Genomic DNA, 21,758 nt, shown 5'->3' with positions numbered 1-21,758 from the left:
GATTTGGGCTTGACATGTTGAGAACTGAATTCAGCTGAGATTACTGGGTGTGTTATTGATTGCTAAGTCCTTTATTGATTGCTAAGTCCTCTATGTCAGCCGTCCTTTGTTTCAAAAGCAACAGGCCGTTGGCCAGCCAGAAAGTCCGCATTAGGACGGGCTGCCCATTGGGCCTTGTTGCTCCTTTTTTGGGAAACAATAAAGTGGAGACTTTTTTTTTTTTTTTTTAACAAGTGGAAAGTCTAGAATCCGCAGTCTCTTACTTGTATTTCTTCTTTCCGTACCATCCAACTTATCTATTTCCCCACAAAGTCGAGACTGTATAATGGGTATTTAGAAATTTTCTACCCAATTCTTTCTATTTTTTTCAACCTGACCCTGCAATGCTAGAAAATTTAGGGAAGAATTACCCATTTCTAGGATAACAAGTGTTAATTTGACTAAATAAAAAAGTCCAAAATACCATTTGTCTATTGCACAGTTAAAATCATGGACGAGTCTAATTTTATCGAGAAATGGTGACGCACAAAAATTTCTCTTTAAATTTTAGGGGCCTTTTGGGAGATTTTATTTTAATGTAGCACTTTTCGAAGATGTAATGTGGGATAAAAATGTGATTTTACAATATATAAATACAATATTCTCAAAAAGTATAAAAAATTTTAGGTGAAAAATACAATCCAAACAACTTTAGTATGTATATAAAATGTCTAAGTATAGCATAAAGTGTTTGTTACTAAAAATCCACGCTCTGCATATGGCAAAGGTTTCGGTGGCACATTATTAAACAAACGTTTCGCCAAAAATGAAAGAAAGTGATTGCAAGAATATTTACGCTCTGGTTATGGAAATCCTCCATAAAGCCACCCACCAATTTGGTAGATTCTGTATCAATTTTCCATATCTAAAATTAACCACAAAACATTCTTTTTAATATTAAAAATGAATTTAACCACAAAACGTTCCTTTTAAGCATTACGTAATATCTTCTCCAATTAAAACAGACAGCTCTTTTCCGTTCCAATCACGACACTCAATACCATGCACTTTCTCCCCAAAACCGAAAGTGCCCAAAGCAGACTCCCTAAATGGAGCCTTGTATTATAGTATCATAACTTCATTCCATTTCATTTCAGCAGAAGTGTGAACAGAAAAACACGCCTGTAGCGTTGTAATCAGCATCAGAAAGAGTTAAAGATTGAATTTTTGTTCACACAGTTTCACACCATTTTTGACATTAAAACGTCTTGGATTCACACACACACTCCCACTGCCAACGGTCGAACACCGTGACAGACCATTATATGTGGCATAGCCCTTTTCAGTGTGGTAATCAAAAGCAGCGGGATGAAGCTCTTTGAAATTCAGATTCTAGTTTTTGTGGCTCTATTGTTTGTGTGTCCCTTGTTTGTTCATGGATGGGGGGTTGATGGGCATCTCACAGTTTGTAGGATTGCTCAGGTTATTTACAACTTTGTTTCCTTCTTTAATCTGCATTTGACTTGCTTGTGTGTTCTGCTTTTAGCTGAGTTGTTTTAATCTGTGTACCACATTGCAGCCGCGATTGAGTGAAGCAGCTGCAAATGCTGTGAAGGATCTGTTGCCAGCGTCTGCGGATGATGATTTAGGGAGTTTGTGTTCTTGGGCGGACAGAGTCAAGTTCCACTATCCCTGGTCATCACCACTTCATTACATTGATACCCCTGATAATCTCTGCACTTATCTGTACTCCAGTGAGCGTTTAATCTTACCCTTCTCTAATTTTGGCTGTAATTACTATTGCTTCATGCAATTGACCATTCATGAATTCAAACTTTTTGATTGAAGATGTGTAAATCAGTCACTGCATCATTGTTATCGTATATATCATATACTCAACGACTGAGAGTATTCAATAGTTTAGAGGAAAACATATCTGTGTTAGGATGTAATCATGTATGGTATCAGGAAATATGTTAAGAATTTTTAGTACATGACAATCTTATGACGTACTTCTCAAAGTTGAGTTATGCAGTCATCTCATATTAGTTAATCTTGCTTGGAATAGGGATTAAGTACCACTTGAAGCATTCCACACGATTTTACTGACTATTCCAGGCTAAACATATACACAGGGGATTGCAAAGATGAAAATGGCACAAAGGACAGGTGTGTAGCAGGGGCAATCAACAATTACACCTCCCAGCTCCTCAGTTATGGAAAAGATGCTGCTTCTCAATGTAGAACTTCTTGATTACTTTTTATTTCTGCTGTTGTACCAATTTTGTGTTGCCTTCCTCTTTTCTCTGCCAAATTAACATCCTTTTAAACTACAGACAATTGAAAAAATGGCTTGATAACCGTCAGTTATCAAACTAACCAAAATCTCTTGATGAATCTAATCATGAACAGATAATCTCACAGAGGCCCTTCCATTCCTAGCCCATTTTGTGGGAGATATTCACCAGGTAAAGTAAGTTCTCTAAATTTAGCACTCAAACCAAGGTGTATGGACAAAAGCATAGACTAAGCTCGCACTAATCTACCTAAATTCATTATTGCCTTGGTGCTTTATTTCCCCTATTCCTTACTGAGTGGGCTTTGTCCATGCAGCCTCTTCATGTAGGATTTACTTCAGACAAGGGAGGCAATACAATTGATGTCCACTGGTACACAAGAAAGACAGTTCTGCATCATGTAAGTACCAGAAAAGGACTACCGTTCGCTTTTGAAGCTTAGAATCTGCAAATAGAAGTCATATTCATGTTCTTACCCTGCAGGTCTGGGATGATAACATCATCGAGACGGCTGAACAAAGATATGACAACTCTGATGTGGATGAGTTGATTGATGCACTCCAAAAGAACATAACAGTAAGCTATTAGCAGCCGGACTTTCAAAGACTTTGCTCAAAATTTTTGATCTTTTACATGCTCTTATTTCATGTGGGCTTCCTACTCGATAGGCTGAATGGGCAGATAAAGTAAAGACATGGGAGACCTGCAGCAGTGGCAAGCCACCCTGCCCAAATGTGTACGTTCTGTGAAAATCTTTACGCATTTGTTCAGCATAACTATAAACAGTATCTGAGATACTCTTCTATGTAACCCCAGTTAGATGTATTCCCAGATGACTACTCCGATGCTTCAAAAACTTACATTTGAAAGCAATTCTCTTCCTGCAGATATGCATCTGAAAGTATTAAAGCAGCCTGTAATTGGGCTTATAAAGGTGTCAGTGAAAATTCAGTACTAGAAGGTAACTTTTCTTCTCTCTCTTCCTTTCTCGTTTAAATCTTCTGTCAGATAGATATCTTTGTTTTAATGATACGTGTTATCCTCACAAAATTAATGTGATTACCAAATTGCAGATGACTATTTCCTGACTAGGTTACCAATAGTCAATTTGCGACTAGCTCAAGGTGGAGTCCGCCTGGCAGCCGCCCTGAACAGTATATTTGGATGATAAAGAATGTAAAACGTCATCACATATTACATAGCACCATATGGACTTTTTGCATATCCTAAGAATTGCTTGCCAATCATTGGGAGCAAAATGCCATAAGCTCTAATGCCACCAAGGGCTTTCTTGGTAATAACTTTCGTCTTTTTCTTGGAACAAATGTGGTCGAGGCCATATTTGATATAAATTACAGTTTGCAGGGAGAAAGGACAAAAGATTGGAATGGCATTGGTCAAGCATGTTGGCATAACTAAATTGGTTTTAACGCCTGGGGATTATTCTGTACCAAATTAAGTCTAATAACTTCCATCCACTGCACACATCATAATAGTCAAATAGATACACAAATGTTCCTAGTTACAGACACAAGAACAAGCAGCATCCCAACTAGAACTTTGAAAGAAAAGGGGTAATATAATGACTGCTGCAATCATATTTGCATCAAAGTTGCTGCTGAGCTTGCCTTCACTCTGGTTTCTTCACAACTAGCACAGGGCACTTGGCGTTAAAAACACAATGGTTGCTCACACTTCCTAGAAATACCCTGCATTGATGATTTTGTCAATGCTTAGCGACACAGCAAATCCGATGAGGACCAGAGTCATGAAACGAATTTAAGTGTAATTATGTTAAACATCCATTCACGAAAAGATCCATTTAAGCAATTACTTAGTAAGAACCACACTTGTCAAATATGCCAATGGATATCACTCACTTCATGTTACAAGCTAAAGCAAAAGGACCTCTTCACGCTTATAAAGATGATCTGAAAGTATAGAACTGCTAGGGTGTATATGATGAATTATCAGGCTTCCATATTGAGTTCAGAAAAGGTGCATCTACAGACTCTCGCAATATCTAATATTATTATCGTCTGTTGTTATTGCAATTAGACAATACAAGTGCATGCATGCTAAAAACCCAGAAAAAAAAAATTTAAGTGCACGCTATAGTTGCCGGGTAAAGTAATTAAACATTCCTTGCTAAAAAGGAAAAACAAGAAAAATTTGTCACTGCTAGATCTGAAAACACCACCAGTGACAGCTTACCTTTTGAGTTTTCCATCTCCATGATCACCTAAAACAAGTAGATCAACGTTTAATTTTTGCACAGCGTCACATATTGCCTTCTTAGCATCTCCAACAGCTAGCAGTGTCTCTGCATTTACCTATACAAGAAAGCAGTTCTCTTCAGTTTCTTCAAGGAATGAGTCCAAAAGTTTGCATATAGGCTAAAAGCAGGCAGTTTTAAGCATGCAAGTGTAGAAAAAAAAATTTTTCTTTTTTTGGGTAAATCCAAGAAACATTAAATTAAACCGAGGGTAGAAAAGATATTGGCCCTAGTGGTCAGCAGTACCGCCCTTTGATGACCACAATACAGGTCACTTTAGTTTACAGAGCTTGTCAAGTTTAAATATCTACATCATAAGAAGAGTTGAAATCATCAAGCCCACCATTTGCAGGAGAAGCAAAAGCATTGAAAAGAGTAAGAAGTCATTTGCTTTGCGACTGTCCCAATTTCTAGATACTTAATATTCTTTTGCAAAATTTGAATGAATTTTGTTGTCTCAACAAAAATTTCTCCACTGTCATACTTGTAGTGGCTCAACAATATAAACTAACTGAATTGATCATAGTCATGCCAGAGGGTTTTAGCCCTACCCCATGGCTGGTGCAGATGCTCTTAGCTTTCTCCAAAATACCACTTGAAATAAGGCGATTTCGCTCCTGGACTGCATTAGCATAGTCTGGAGCTGCCATCAGAAACTTATAAACCAGTGAGATAAATTCTCAGATTGCTCCATATTTTGAAATCTATCCACCGCTAATACAGAACACATGTGAAAACTCCACAGAAGAGAGTTTTTGGGGGTTCAATCTGCCTCCCACAAGCCCAGTGGACGAAATTCCAAAAGGCCAAGAAATAAAGCTCCCACATATCAAGCAAGAAAGATCACACTAACTACTCTTTTACACGAATATGTAAGCTTCAGTGAAACAAGCAGAGGAGGCAGAGGAAAGAGAAGGAGAGTTACTTAACTGGGAGAGACATTGCAGAACATGCGGGCAGAGCCAAGAGAGGCAGCAAAGGTGTTGTTGGAAGGAGGAGGTGGCTGAACCATGAAGAGTATTAGGGGATGTGAGGACTTCAAGATGGATTCTTGAAAATTCTGCAGATACCAGACGAGGGCATGGTAACTTGTCTCGTTTTCATCTATGGCCACCATCACTTTCTTATCGGATGATCCATTCTCAACTGCCATTTCTGCAACTACCACTAGTACTACGAATTAATGGAAAGTTTCGATGTAAGGCTCGCTTCTACTTTTCTATGATCGTACTTGTACTTCTATTTGCACAGCTGAGCATGATACTAGGCTTTGAATGAGTTGACGAATGGGAAAAGGCCTAGCTTTATGGTGTCTAGAGGAGCAAGGAAGAACAGTTAAACAGTTAAAACAGGCGGTGGAGTCGTCGGCGGGGTCACTGTCCATGGATCAGTTTGGACCGTGGTGCTTTGCCCACTTCACAATGTGGATCCCAATTTTCATGGCAAGAATTGGAAAATTGTTGTCAAGGAGGATTGGATCCCTATGTGCTTTTCAAGATTAGACATCTACTGCGCGTACAAAAGTGTCATGCTCGTTGCTACAATAAATCGATCCTATTGCATGGATTCTTACAATTTTAGTAATATGTCAAATGGATCGGCTATAATGTGAATTTGGGTAATATTGTAGGCTATGGCGTCATTTCATATAATACTTATTAAACGAATGGAGTAATACTTATTTGTCCAAATGCAATATGAAACGTAGCGTTGCAAACGAGTCGAATCGAGTCGAGTTTTGATCTAATCGAACTAAATTTTGATTTAATTTTATCGAATTCGAACTCGAACTCGAGTTCGACGAGCTGATAATTTTGAAATTCGAGCTCGAAAAAATAAAAATAATTATTTTATTTTAAAAAAATTAAATAAAATAATTTTTTTCTTAATACATAATAAAATATTAAGGATATTTATGTAATTTTACTATTAAAATAGAAAATAAAAAATATATATTTATTTATATATACTCGACCTCACAAGCCTAACGAGTTTAATATTTTGATCTCGAGTTCGAGCTCAACTTTGACTCTCGACCAATTCGAGCTTGAATCGAGCCGCTCGTGAGCCGCGTTTGCACCCCTAATTAAACGAATGGAATAATATCGTGTAGGATGGTCTAGACACCAAAAACTAAAGGGATAATTACACAAATCTCCCCTAAGGATTTTGACAATTTCACTCAACTCCCCCTTCAGATTTAAGAAATTACACTAACCTTCCTTAGTGTGTTAATATGACTACAATGCCCTTCACTTAATAGATAATTCACAATATGATGCAAAGGTTAAATAAAACCAAGAAAAAGAAACCCTGCCTCTTTTATTCTCCACCAACGGCCATTCCTTCTCTCTCTCTCTCTCTATCTTGTAAGCAATGATTCTTTCTTCCTTTCTCTTACTGTCTCTTTGCCTTTCCTTTCCTTTTACTTTTTCTTTATATCCACATCTCTATTTTTTTTTTTTTTGTCAATCGTCAACCTACTTCTACTCCTACTCTATTCTAATCTAACTACGAGGGAGACCCAACTGGGCCTATGAGGGACCGATAGGGACAGAACCACCACCGGACCAGACGGGTGTACCACCGGACCGATGGAGATTTTTTTTTTAAGAACCGTAATTGTGGCAAATTGGTGGGAGGCAAGGTTCAAACCCTTGCCTCCCATGGTGGCTATCAGCCTAAGGCTAATGGTTTCCACATCTCTATTTATTTTAATGATAACTTACTATACCATAACCATCTCTGTTTACTTGAGAAATATGGCACTATTTTACTTATAGGAACAGATTTTATTGTCAACTAAAGATAAATGAATATGATTGTAGTAATGATAAAGAAATTAATAATGCAATTGATAAGTAAGAGGCAGGGGAATGAGGGATTAGTGGAAAAATTATTGGGTTGATTGTTATCCTAAAAACTTGTGTAAGATGTTAATAATTGCATTTGATTTTCTTTACTTGATTAATATTGTTGGTTTTGGTCTTGTTATAGATGGCTTTACTTTATTTTATGATGTTAATATTTATTTCTGTAGAGGTCAGAGTATTGTTTTACTGGTAGTAGTAGGTTAGATTATTATTTGTTTTGCGACAGTGTTAGATATTGAATTGAAATTTAGAGTGTGAGTTTGGTTGTTGGTTATCAAGGAAGAATTAATTTTTCAAAAACATTTATACTGGGATGATATTACAAGACAGATGTTGGGATTTTTGGAGCTGATGAAATTCTTAAATTGTTCAAACTATTTGCTTAGTAAGTGTGTCATATGTTTGAAAATAATTTGATCTGGCGTTGGAGTTTGAAATATTTGCTTGGTGGTGGTGTTGTCGCAAATTTGGAAGAAAGTGTCGTGGAAATTAGTTTTCTTTTGTTTTTTTTTTACAGAACAAGGGCAATTTAGGGTATTTGAGGGCAAATCTAGCATGATGGGTCTACTTTGTTACCTAAATAGTAAAAGCAAGGGAATTAAGTGTAATTTCTAAAATTTGAGGGGAGCTCTCTGCAATTGTCAGATACTTCAGGGGAGGTTTGTGAAATTATCCCAAAATTAATAAAAACTTACCAGATGTTATAAAACTAATAGAATAAGCTATTATAATATCAAATGAAATATTGGAGAAAGAAGTAGAGAAATGGAGAGTGATATTCTTATATTCCAATAAGATACAAAAGTCCTTCCAAAGGGTGTCAATGTACCTCTATATATAGGTACTACAAGATTAAAGGTACATTAATCCTATTAAACACCCACTACTACAAGAATATGAAGAAACCTATAAAACGGTTTCTCCACTACATGAATAGATACAAAAGTCCTTCCAAAGGGTGTCAATGTACCTCTATATATAGGTACTACAAGATTAAAGGTACATTAATCCTATTAAACACCCACTACTACAAGAATATGAAGAAACCTATGAAACGGTTTCTCCACTACATGAATAGATTTATGGATTGTAACATCTATACATAATATAGCCATAAATCATGAATTAATCCTCTTGGGAATACAAAGGGACATCCATACTTTTAATTGTTTCATAACACTCCCCCTTGGATGTCCATTACACAAAAATATGCCTCGTTAAAACCTTACCAGGGAAAAACCCATCGGGACAAAAACCCTAGTGAAGGAAAAAGAGTACACTATTATTGTGTATTAATTTCTCCCCCTGAAACAAACATCATTTGAGATCTTTTAATCGTCGCATTTCAATATGCTTCACCAATTGCACTGAGATATGGTACTTCAGGACCAAGTATCTCTCCATCTTCCTCTCGCGGTCTAAAAAAATCTTTATTAGGATCTAATGATCTGACGATCATTGGAGTATTTAATATATGTGCCTTATTCATATAAAACCGCTTTAATACCTTCCGGGAATATGCAGTTTGGTGGACAAAAATTTCACTTTTTAAATGCTCAATTTGTAAATCAAGGTAGAATTTTGTTTTTCCAAAATTCTTGATCTCAAAATCTTTCTTCAAATATTCAACATTATTTTGAATCTCTTCAGGAGTTCCAATCAAATTTAGATCATCAATATATATAACAATGATCACAAAATTTGATCCATTTTTCTTGGTAAAAACATATGGACATATTGGATCATTGGTATAACCTTCTTTAGTCAGACATTCATTGAGGCGATTATACCACATACGTCCAGATTGTTTGAGCCCATACAGAGACCTTTGTAATTTAATAGAATAAATATTTTTAGAATTTGATTTGCATGCTTCAGGCATGTTGAATCCTTCGGGATTCTCATATAAATATCATTTTTAAAATTTCCATATAAATCTGTAGTAACGACGTCCATTAGACGCATATCTAATTTTTCATTTATTGCAAAACTCACAAGATATCTAAATGTGATAACATCCACTACAGGTGAATTTCATCATAATCAAATCCAGGCCTTTGTGAAAATCATTGGACTACAAGTCTTGCTTTATACCTCACAATTTCCTTTTTCTCATTTCTCTTTATCACAAATACCCATTTATATTCTATTGATTTTACACCTTCAAGTGTTTGGACTACAGGTCCAAAAACTTTTCTTTTAACCAATAAATCCAATTTAGATTGGATCGTATCTTTCCACTTTGAACAATCATTTCTATACCGACATTCATCAACCGATTTAGATTCATGATCCTCATCAACTTCTATAATATCAAGTGTTACATTTCATTAGGCTCCAATTAAATTTTTTTTTTATGATTTCATTCTCTTCAGGAGTTGGCTCTTCAGGAGCAACCTCTTCAAGAGGTTGAATTTTGTCATGACATTTATTTAATCTCCGGAGTTATTCGAAATCAATTTATACCTTATTTAGGTAGGCCGGCCTTAAATTTATTTATAGCACTTGTGCATGTCCTTCAGGGACATCAATTTTAACCAGAGTATTTCCTGCAGGAATAATTGATTTAATGACTTTTCTGGAGTCGATAAATATAACTTTCTACAAGAAGAATTTCTTGAACTTCTAGTTCACATTATTTTGTATGAGGATCGAGGAAATTCAATTTTTCAGATGATTTCCTTTCGGTTGATTTCTTTCTCCCCCTAATATCGGGAATCTTAGTTTATCAGAATAAATAAACCATTCAATAGATCACCCATCAATATTTTACGATATTTAATCGTAAAAGCTGATTCATACCCGACATAAATTTTAAATTTCTTTTGGAGCCATATATAATATAAAGGGGTATGTATAAATATTTGTTGGCTCTCAAATATTTTCACTTTTGCCAAATCATATATCTATTGGGATCAGTAAACTTCTGGTTTACTGCAGGTGATGATTATAAATTAAATGAGAATGAAGACAACTATATCGATAACCATTTCTCTCTCGAATGATTATTATGATATAATTAACATTTATCTCACTTGATTTCTAAACACGATCTCTATTGTTGTCTCATTTAGTGTCTCAATTTGATATCCATTTCGACGGATATTCAAATTCAATAAATTTTTCGAGACATCGTAAAAAGTAGTGTTTTATTTATGATAAACTTTTCTCCTACAGGGAGAAATATAATAGTGGCTCTTCTGGAGCTTTCAATCACTTAAACACTACCACTGATTGTGTTTGTCTCTCTCATTGGAATATAGTGTATATAGTAGCACTTATTAATGAGACACATATCATTGTCACCATAATTCTTATGAGACAAATATCATCACCATAATCCTTTGATCCCAAATGTTTAACATCCATTTCTTCTTCAGGAAGAAAAATCAATTACTATCATAAATTAAATTAATCATCATACACCTTCAGGGTGTTTAAAGAAATTGGACATGTGAAGATGCAATTATAATTTTGATTCGTCAAATGTACTTCAGGACATTTATCTTTCAGGATTCATACTTTCTTGTCCTTATCATTATTATCCCACTTCAAGTGGTAATTTTTTCTCTTATTATGGTAAAATATATATTTACCAAAATCATAGTCATGGCAGCAACCATAACTAATAAATTGAAATTTAGTCGCATTCACTTCTGGGAATGGACTAGAACTAGTATGCAATAAGTACAAAATACGGCTCAAATTTTCTCTCAATATTGCTACTACAAGAGCATATTTGAGAAATATGTAGAGAATATTATTTTCAACTAAGAAATAATTCTAATCATAACAAAATCGTGTACTTACAGCCATAAGTAAATTTATCATACCAAATTTTGAAATAATGACCATCTTCTGGTGGCCAAATCTTTTTGTTAAAGAATGACCATCTTCAGGTGATCGAATCTTTTTCTTTAAATATTTCAAAGGACAAGTAGATCCTCAAATATAATTGATTTTCTATAATAGCATCTCCAAAATTCATTGCATCAGAATATAAGTATTTATAACAAATAATTTTAAAGATAAATAAGTAGAATTAAAAGGAGAAATATTACCTCAAAGATGTCAACCAGTATATATTTGTGTTTAGTAATTGTTCAGCAATAGGCACTTGTATTTTTCGATCATTCAAATGTTAGCCATAAGAAATTGAAATAAATTTATGTGTCAAAAATTTACCTCAATAAGTAGACAGAAATTGCCAAAAAAAATACGGGCAGAATCTCTTGTTTCACTTTTACTCAAGGTAGAGGCTCCGTTTTCACCTTTTGCTCAAAAGTAGAGACTCGTGCTGATAACGTGTTATAAAACTAATAAAATAAGTTATTATAATATCAAATGAAATATTGGAGAAAGAAGTAGAGAAATGGAGAGTGATATTCTTATATTCCAATAAGATACAAAAGTCCTTCCAAAGGGTGTCAATGTACCTCTATATATAGGTACTACAAGATTAAAGATACATTAATCTTATTAAACACCCACTACTACAATAATATGAAAAAACTTATGAAACGGTTTCTCCACTACATGAATAGATTTATGGATTGTAACATCTATACATAATATAGCCATAAATCATGAATTAATTCTCTTGGGAATACAAAGGGACATCCATACTTTTAATTGTTTCATAACACCAGAGATCTTGATTTGGTTTTTGTTTTTTCAGCAGCAAGAAACATTTATTATAATTGATTTGTCCGACCTTACATGAAATCCCCATCACCCCTCACCTCCCCCCCCCCCCCGCGCCACGCCCCTACACACACACACACCAAAAAAAAAACCCATGATTATGATTAGATTTTGAGGCCATAATTTTGCGTACTATAGCAATTATAGAAAAGTACTCCACATGTTAAAAGACCCATCCTTTTCTTGTTTATCTTGTTTTTGTACTTTAGCAGGTGAACACGTCACGTTCATGGAATGTACTCTTTCAGTATCAAAATGATCCAAAAGAACACTAATGAGAGCGTTTGTTTTTAGCTGGAAGCTAAAAACAGGTAACTAATAAGTCCGCTCTGTACAGTCAACTTAATTATAAAGAATTCTTTTACAAGTCTTGAGCCATATGGGCTGAGAGTTGCATTCCATGATGGAAGATTCTTTTGAACATTGGGGGCTTCCAATATTCATGCGTCATCGATACTTTGATCCCAATTATATTTGTAGAAAAATTTACACTACAGGGTTGAATTTTGAAACTTTACAGCCTTAGACAATTTTCAGCTAAGGAGGCGAAAATCATAAAATCATACATAAATTCATGTACCTAACTTGTAAGGAACTATATAATTTCTGTCCAAATTGGAAAGTTGTTCAATTTGTTCCATGTCTCCACAAAATTTGGATATCAAATTTTTTCAAATAATATTTCACTTGTATTATAAACATATTTTCCAACTCACCTTTTTATATTTTCAACCACCCTTTTATCTCACATACATTGAAAGTGCTATAACAATTATTCCAACTAATATTTCAAATAATACTCTATCCAAACAAACCCAGTAATAAAAAATATTCGCACCTAGCTTCCATGTAAAAAACTATTGAGCTTTGGCTCAATGGTCACCAAAAAGGGATTTAAGTCTTTCTTTGGGCTGTAGGTCAAGGGTTCGAGCCCCCACCTGTAGTCAAAAAAATCCAAAGGAGTTGTCAGAACACTCTTTTGATCTAGTCGAATCCGTAATCTTGCTAGGTTAACTTTACTCACCCATTTATACCCATGTAAAAATAATTATACATTTAAAATCAACTTTTAATAAGTGTTAAGCAAATAAACTTAAAATTTTTAATAATCTAATAACAATAAAATATCGTTATTTCTTATTAAATAACATATAACAATAAAAAATAAGTAGAATTTAAGTGACTCATAAATGGATAATTGAATATATCAATACCCATTTATTAAACGGATATCTATTTATATCCATTTATTTAATTGAATATAAACGAATCGATCCAATTATATCCATTATCCAATTTAACCAACTTCTTCTGTGCTTCAATCTCACATGGTTAACCATTGGGCATTTACACTAGGTTGGGGATTCAAACTCCGCTTAGTGCAGAACAAGTATAATGTGGTGATTCACCCACAACTCCCATATATAAGTATCTTTGATTATTGCACTCATCTAGTTTGGTGGTTCATTTTTCAACTCCTATACGTGCTTCTTCAGGCTTCCCCTCCCCCTCATAATGTGTAGATAGATTATTGTTGCGAGAAAAAACAAGAATTCGTCATATTACACGAAACTACTCTGTCAAGATTTGCTCGATATTCGAACTGATGAAAATGATATTTGGCCATCTCACAATGGCAGCCAGTGTTAGTTTAACACTACTACTGATAAAATCTTTTGTCATTTTCCAAGGAACACCTAATATGTCTGGTGCGGGAATATTAGGTATTGCATTACTTAAGTAGTCGGTGTCAAATTTAAAAAAGAGAATAAGTGGATTTAGTCTGCAATTGAAGTTTGGAACCCTAGAATTTACCAAGCCCTCCAATCTCATTAGCTGAGAGGAAAGCTATTTACCATTAACAGGAGGCCAGCAAGATTAAAGGAAAACCACTTTTACTGGGAATGAGTGGATTTAAGAAAATCGGAACACTTTTTCAAGTTGTATCGAGTAGATTAAGACATCCATTAATAATAATAATAATAAAAAAGAGAACAACCATACACGTGGAAATCAGGACTTATTGAACGGAGAATTTGATCAAGTGATTATGATGATATATTCAGGCAAATCAAAAGTTGCTGTTGCCACAGCATTCAAACTCTACTTGTGAAGGATTGGAGTTACTGGACCAAAAGATTCAGAAGAGAATCACATTTGCAGCTTCTCAGGTTCAAGGCACTACTGAAGCTTGGGTTAGACAAGTGAACCAGACCAAAAATAAAGAACCTACAACAGCTTGCAAAAATCAAAACATTGATACCATTTTTTTTTTTTTGATCTTGGGTGCAATATTTCCCTCTTCATGTACCTACATCAATATGAACTTTAACAGGAAAAACAGCTGCTTTGCCAAAAACAGTTGTAAAATATAGAAAATAAAGTAACAGAAGTGATGGCATTTGTTTTCATTTACTCGAGCCATACATGCGCGTATTCTACAAGACTTGTTATCCTTTATCAACAGAAGCCAGATCTTGTTACACACATCTTTAAAAGATTTTACAAAGGACTTTTATTTCTTCCAAATCATGTACACTAATTACAGGAAAAGCTCTTTCTAAACTTCTGCAAAACTAAACTGCAGCTTTAGTACTATAGCTCAAGGTTTCTCCACCACAAGAACCGGGCATTTCATATTGTGAACGCAGTAATTGCTAACACTCCCAAGAAAAGCCCTGTTGGATTTCCATAGAATGTGTAAGAAACGTGCGGTGAAGGAAGATTGGCATACTTTCAATCTCCCACTTCATTAATTGAGGGAAACTTCTTCTAAAGACAGCACACTTCGGAAAAATCCAAGAACAGGGTATTTTGATCTAATTGAAAAGACCTAATCTTGGTTGAAGGACAGATGCAACACGCAAGAATGATAGATACTAATCAGAGGTAAAAGAAGTATGATGAAGAAAGAATTGCATGTGAAATTCTTCCACGTCATGATCATTTTCTAGCTTAAGGGGCCAAGGCTAGTCTTGGACCACCAATGAGTTGCATATTGAAGTCATGGCTATTTCATGAAGTTAAAATGCCAAACCTCTTCAGAGCACCTCTACCATGGCTGCCTACCATAAGCAGTTGAATATTTAGCCGTTCCACTGCCTCCTCTCGTATTGCATCTTTTGGATCTCCAACGTCTGTAATTGCTTCTGGAGTTATCTGAACAGGGAAAAAGTTTTATCAAGAATAGTTTGAGAAGCTTTTGCGGCACAACTATGACAATTTTCACGCATTTAATTGATCCCATACAGAAATAGGACTAGAGGACAGAACCATCAAGATCAGTCAATTAAACTACTTAATTATCTTCTCCAAATTTTAATCATTCTGATAACCTACGCTAATGAACACCATCTTGTTTACATATACACAAACTTCTCGCTTTTATTTTAAATGAGATGCACATACTCCATAACCTTAACCAGAGATAACAATCTCTTAAGTATCATTAAAATTTCTACCCCATGCCTGATGCAAATCTCCCGGGCATTCTCCAACAAGGAAGCAGCAGTCTTCTTTTGATCCTCTTGAACTTCTCTCCTCACCTCTCGAGCTGCAAAAAGTCCAAAAATAAATAGAATAAAGAGCACTAACAGATTCGTTGAATATACTTTGAAATCCGAACGCTATGCAAAGTGCAAGCAAGGCAATATTAAAGCCAGAAATGGATACTAGCATATACTACTATTGTCCAAAGCAAAAGCCTTAAGCAGATGAAAATTTTCAACCATGTCATAGATGAAACTGGTCGCAGATCAAATGAGTTCTTTATCTAGTTGCTGCAGAAATCCACTGGTTGCATTTCAAGGCTAGTAATGTCAGAGATACACATTCCTTAAACGCTTTCAATTGTTACGACTTGCGACTCCAGCTCCGTTGAAAAAGTCGCAAAGAAATTTGAAGTCATAGTGATATTACTCTTCAAATTTTTTACCAATTAGGAGTTGAAAATTCTTTCTACTGGTGAAATTTAAGTTCAACCTGAGCAAATTTGTAGGAATTTCAGACACGAGTCAACAACTAACGTATTAGTATGATCCTAGGTTCAAATCCTCTCCCTACTCCCTCCCCGCTTCTTAAATCCAAATCTCCCCTACTATTAATTTTTTTTTTTTTTTTAAAAAAAGGAACTAGCATAGCAAGGTGTTACAAATGTAAGTATGAATTTGCTTTACAGCAAGAAACCACTATTGTACTCTTTTTTCGGTATTAGAACTTTAAGCACCCCATTTTCACGTGATTTCCCAAGAACTTAAATGACCACAAGATAGCATTAGACAACAAGAAATTGTAGCACTTACGTTCGACAGCATGGATATAGCTATACTCAGATGAGGGCTGAGCAGTGAAAATCACCAGGTTGGAATTTGATGATTGAGTCGTGCAGATTCTTCAGAGTCCACTCTAATGCATAGAAACTTCCTTCATGCTCATCAACGGCCAACATTACCCTTCTAATATCCTCACGGAACTCAACAGCCCCCCTCGCAGCGCCCGCTTCCATGATTGCTAAGCTATTCGATTTATTATTGCTTCCCCACAGCAGAAATACTGCAACAATTCTCTCTCCTGAAAAGGGGCGGTGCAATTTTTATCCAGAAGAATAGATTCATAAGGAAAAGGAAACGACAATGCAAATCTGGAGTTCGATGGTCAGGGGACAAAATAGTATTAACGGCAGGGGTTTTGGCGGGATATATTTAACTGACGTTAATTTCATGTTACTGCACGTGAAATCTCACGTGCTGTTCCATGCCAGCCCAAAATCAGAAAGGCTAAAGAGTCGATGCGCCAGCTCAGTCTTTGTCATAATAATGGGCTCAATACTTCTAGTTTGTGTTGGGCTGGGAGTGGGTTTATAGCTAGAGCCATAAAAGACTAACACTGTAGACGGTGTTATAGTTGGATAAATAATACATAAATAAAATTTGTATTTTAAATTTGTATATATAGAAGATTAATTCTTATCTTTATTGCATTTAGGAAAGGGAGGATTGAGAAATCATTATGAGGAAACAAGACTTCATTAGAAAAAAAAAACATTAGTGGAAAATATTGACTTATAATATAGCCAAAAAATTAGTTAAGCACTTTAGTCAACCATTATTCATAATTTCATTAATATATATGTTTTTTTTTTGGGAAGCACATTGATGTATGTTCATCTAACACACAAAATTTCTTTAGCATAACTGGGCATGAATGGCACATTGCCACGTTAATGTGTGGTGATTTTAGACAGCCATAATTAAGAGTTTATACAAAGAGGAAAGAAGAAACACAAGTTTTTTTCTTCATTCGCGGAGTTAGAGAATTCGTGGCTATAAATCGATGATTTCACCAATTTGTCAAGCAAGTTCAGCATTTTGAGGTATATACCTTGTAATTTGCAGATTTTGCAAGTTCAGCCATAATTGACACTGAGATAATTACTTGGTGATAGATAATTGATAGTAACGCTGCACGCTATAGCACCACTGCCAAATAGCATACATGGAGCAACTAGTATATTTGTTGTCATCTTCCTTTTAGCGTAGACACTTAAAAGCATAGCAAGGATGAATGAAAATTGCATACAAGTCTTCCTCCATTATTTGGGATATCCATTTCCTGGGACAATTTTTTTTACTGTTCACTGCATCTTCATAGAACTAACACAGGATAACAAACTAGTTTCGCGAAATCTGGGATGTACAACTTTAGGAGTATGCACCCTTCACTGGTTTTTGCAGCAAAATTAAGTTTAACACGATTTACAGCCAGCTCTTTCAATCTTTTTTCCTTACGACAAGAACAGGGGTCTTGGCATTGTGGATGCAGTAGTTGCTGACACTCCCCAGAAAAGCCCTGAAATCCAAGTTGCAAATTAACTTCCATCAGTCCAATAGGCAAACAGGACAATGCCACAAACCAGACGCTCATGTATGTACAATGCTATAAGGTCTATGATCAATGCTCCAGACTCTGAAACTTGAAACTCATACATAGTGAAAGATAGAACCTTGAAAGGTATTCCAGAAACTGCATGTTTTTGTGGATTGCATTTTCATTTCTTAGAGATGGAGCCTCAAATATGTATAAAAGGTGGCCAGACTGACCTCTTTATGGCTCCCCGACCATGGCTGCCCAACACTAGCATGCTGACTTTGAATTTTTCTACTGCTTCACAAATGGCATCTTTAGGATCTCCCACTTCTGTTGCTGTCTGAGCAGTTACCTGAGATTTCAAGAAATTGAGCTTCCAATTAAAGTGCATCCGTGAACTTCAAATCAAATGTGTTACAGTTGCTACACTAATTAGTTAGCTTTACAACCATATAACATGATGCCTTCCTCAGGGGAATTGGATTTTACCCCACACATAACTGAAAAATGAAAAGCGCCTGTTTGGTACTAAAATCTAAGGAAATCACAATTAATAATAACTGTTAGTGATTCCTTACCCCATGTTTGGCACATACATCCTTGGCTTTCTCCAGCAGAGCATCTGCTGCTCTCTTTTGCTGTTCTTGAAAACTCTTAACGAGTTCAGGTGCTGTAATAGAAACTAAATATGTGAAATTAGGCACCTCCAAAAACACCTCCAAAAACTTAATCCGTTTGGATTAGCTGTTTTTGGAGGTGTTTATGAAAAATTTTACCGTAGCAGTGTATATGAAAAATTTTTAATAGTACAAATTTTTTGAATTATTTGATATATTGTATGGATGAAATGTTTTTGAGTTATCGTATTTGAAAAACGTGTTTTTGAAAAAATGGCGAATCCAAATGGAAAAGATTTCTAAGTCCTAAGACAAGAAACCGAAAAAGATTTACGATTAATGACCATAATAAATTAAATCGAGGCCATGTTTTCAGTTCAGAAGCAGTCACTTCTGATAAGCAGCCTCAAATTACAAATATTGCTAAACCTTCTCACTTACATTTGGGGCAAGCTTTAAGTACCTATTAGTATATTGCCAAACAACTCAGGCAGGCTTTCCCAATCCCTTCCACGGCCTTGATGAAGGCCACCTAACACCCAATCACTCTCATTTTTTCCACCACCTTATCAAAAAGTTTGCACCTATTTTCCCTTCCATAATCCATGGGTCATAGAACCAGGGTAATAAATGTAAAAACTAAAACTGAACCTGCCATTAAAGTATAACTTGCATAGCTAGGGAAATTAATTAGTTACTGATATCTCTTAATGATCTGAAACACACACCATCAAAGATTAATGATTAATCAACATTTTCCATTCATCAGACCGAAAACAAATAAAAAAAAAATTCATACACGAGACCAAAAATCGGATATTTCGGAATAATTAAAAAGAGAACCAAGAGGGAAAGAAACTCACGGGTAGCACCCATGGAAGATGCATGGAGATAGCTATAATCAGCTATTGGCTGTGCTGTAAAAATCAACAACTCCGAATTTGCAATGGATTCATGAAGGCTGCTAAGAGTCCATTCCAAGGCGTAGATGCTACAATCACTCTCATCAATCGCCACCATCACCTTCTTTTTCTCACCTGTACTTGAATTCCTCCCCTCCTCCATCTCTCTTTGGTGAGAGACTACTATCACAACAGAATTCTCTCTCTGCTTTTACTAGTCTAAATAAATCTAAGACTTCCCCTCTTTTTCTTTTCTTTTCTTTTCTTTATCAGTAGAATTATTTTATCGGTAAAACGCCCGCAGATGAACTAACGTTTTTACAGTCTTATCCATCTAGATGACATATGGGACAAATTTTAGTATGCAGTTTTATATTAATGGAGATCTGCGTCGGAAGTTCTGGATTCTGTGTGCTCTCTCTGACACAGCTTATTTGTTTTCGTCACAACCACTGGTTTTAGTTGTTTGACCGACTAACATCCAGCTGTGAAGCACGTGAAACTCACGCCCTGTGGTGCAGCATGTGGGAATTATTTTAATGAACCTTTTGCTGACCCTGTCAAAAAATAAGGGAAAATGAAAAGAAAAGAAAAAGAAAGAAAAGACTAGTTGCAGATTAACCGATAGTAACAAGTTTCATACGTTAATCAGTCACGATTTGAATTATCAAAAGATAGATGGAACATCTATCATGAATGACAGTGTTGGAACATTTTATTTAAAAAAAAAAAAAGGAATAGGCGAAACATCAATTATTGGAAGGACAAATTTTGAAATTCTTCGTTGTTAACCCAGTAGCTTAGCCCTAGTTTCCACAACTAGCTAATAATTGGAAACTTGATCAATTTAATAAGAACTGAAATGTGGTGACAATAACCACCAGCCTTTGGACGGCCGGTAATCACCACTAATGCATTAAAATTTTATGGGGTTGGGAGATAATGTTTCAATCCTCTTTACATCAAACCATACCTTCCACCAATTTGTCACATTAAAAGTGGCTCTATTTAAAAAATTCAGGCTAGTATATAATGTATCTATCTGGTTCGATTGTGATTCAGTCTCTTCAAAATTATTCTTGAATCTCTTGAGATCCTCCTCCACCCCTAATGTAGGATAATCTATTGTATTGACAAAAAAAAATATATGTGGTGACAAGAATCTATACACAAAACATTTTCCTAAAGCAAATGTGCATCCTTTTTCCTTTTCTTACAGAAGTAAGAAATTAGACAGATAAACCTAATTCCAAAAGTAACCTTAAAAATCGGTAATTTTTGAGGTCTTCTGGGAACTTAACTATCCAATCCTTAATCCCCCAAGAACGATGTGAGATAGAGACCCCACAGAAAAGCCTGTAAGGCTGCTGCCAAGAGATAAAAGACCCCACAAACCTCGAAACCCCCCGGTAATGTTGTTGCAAACGTACATCCAATAAATAACAAAGTTGGAGACTGATGAGACTCGTCATACCCGTCTCTACCTGTCAATACGTCAGGCTCGGACACGTATTCTTGTTATGATGTTATCCTGATTCCGAGTTCCGACTTAAACAATTGCAAATTGCGTTTCCTTTTCGGAGATGATTTCTAATCGCATTTCTTTCGTCCAACCGTGGACGGAACCAATGAAGATCCAAAGGGAACCCAGCTACCTCCGGGCCAGATAGGTTAGGGTTGGGAACGAATGAAGCTCACACTCGGTTCCATCGAATTCGAGTTGATTAAGTTAAACTATCGAATTCAAATTAATTATAAAGAAAATCAACTCGTTAATTTATGAATTTGTTCGAAATTCCTAATATTTTTATTATTTTTTAAGGAGAAATAATTATTTCTTTATTTTTAAAAATAAAATAAATTATTTTTAATTTTTTTAAACTCAAATAGATTCGAATTCAAATTTTAAATTCGAGTTTTACATTGAAAACTTGTCAAATTTAAATTATATTTCAATTTTATTTAAATTAAAATTCGATTCAACTCGACTCATTTTTAATTCTAAAACAAATACAATTACATCCACTTATAAAAGTTACCGGAAAATCCTAAACTACGAAATACAGGCAGGGTTCGGACCCGCACCCACATCCAAGGCTTATGGACGGTCGTTTTTTTTTTTTCGTTTTTTACCCCTGAAACGATAGGAGAGCCGTTGGACGGTCGAATGGTTGAGTGGCACTTTGAAAGTTGTAATTAAACCTTGGTGGGAGATGCGGATTGCGTCTAAAAGGACATCGTGTCAT

At 35.4% G+C, this 21,758-nt stretch overlaps 4 protein-coding genes across 4 annotated transcripts; 1 reads left to right on the top strand and 3 right to left on the bottom strand.

The window, feature by feature from the left end:
• The first annotated feature begins 1,347 nt into the window (after positions 1-1,347).
• Positions 1,348-3,643, top strand: LOC113753627 (endonuclease 2). Its single transcript, XM_027297827.1, has 9 exons — positions 1,348-1,461; positions 1,559-1,733; positions 2,115-2,219; positions 2,392-2,447; positions 2,593-2,676; positions 2,760-2,852; positions 2,945-3,012; positions 3,164-3,237; positions 3,350-3,643. The coding sequence occupies exons 1-9, from the start codon at positions 1,348-1,350 to the stop codon at positions 3,442-3,444; spliced, it is 864 nt and encodes a 287-aa protein (XP_027153628.1). The 3' UTR covers positions 3,445-3,643.
• A 73-nt stretch (positions 3,644-3,716) lies between these two features.
• On the bottom strand, positions 3,717-5,891 carry LOC113753628 (universal stress protein A-like protein). Its single transcript, XM_027297828.1, has 4 exons — positions 5,482-5,891; positions 5,103-5,194; positions 4,491-4,609; positions 3,717-3,985 (listed from the first exon to the last, which is right to left on the bottom strand). The coding sequence occupies exons 1-4, from the start codon at positions 5,702-5,704 to the stop codon at positions 3,907-3,909; spliced, it is 513 nt and encodes a 170-aa protein (XP_027153629.1). The 5' UTR covers positions 5,705-5,891; the 3' UTR covers positions 3,717-3,906.
• Positions 5,892-14,730: 8,839 nt separating this feature from the next.
• Positions 14,731-16,632, bottom strand: LOC113752583 (universal stress protein A-like protein). The gene is made up of 4 exons (XM_027296688.1): positions 16,485-16,632; positions 15,590-15,681; positions 15,166-15,287; positions 14,731-14,806 (listed from the first exon to the last, which is right to left on the bottom strand). Exons 1-4 carry the CDS (start codon positions 16,630-16,632, stop codon positions 14,731-14,733), a joined length of 438 nt encoding a protein of 145 aa, XP_027152489.1.
• A 1,041-nt stretch (positions 16,633-17,673) lies between these two features.
• On the bottom strand, positions 17,674-19,891 carry LOC113753629 (universal stress protein A-like protein). The gene is made up of 4 exons (XM_027297829.1): positions 19,474-19,891; positions 18,572-18,663; positions 18,227-18,345; positions 17,674-17,975 (listed from the first exon to the last, which is right to left on the bottom strand). Exons 1-4 carry the CDS (start codon positions 19,673-19,675, stop codon positions 17,897-17,899), a joined length of 492 nt encoding a protein of 163 aa, XP_027153630.1. The 5' UTR covers positions 19,676-19,891; the 3' UTR covers positions 17,674-17,896.
• Positions 19,892-21,758: the final 1,867 nt, after the last annotated feature.

The sequence above is a fragment of the Coffea eugenioides genome, chromosome 11 (assembly GCF_003713205.1).
Source record: "Coffea eugenioides isolate CCC68of chromosome 11, Ceug_1.0, whole genome shotgun sequence".
Classification (NCBI taxonomy): Eukaryota; Viridiplantae; Streptophyta; class Magnoliopsida; order Gentianales; family Rubiaceae; genus Coffea; species Coffea eugenioides.
The sequence above is the reverse complement of the archived record's forward strand: the minus strand, read 5'-3'. Positions and strand labels throughout refer to the sequence as shown.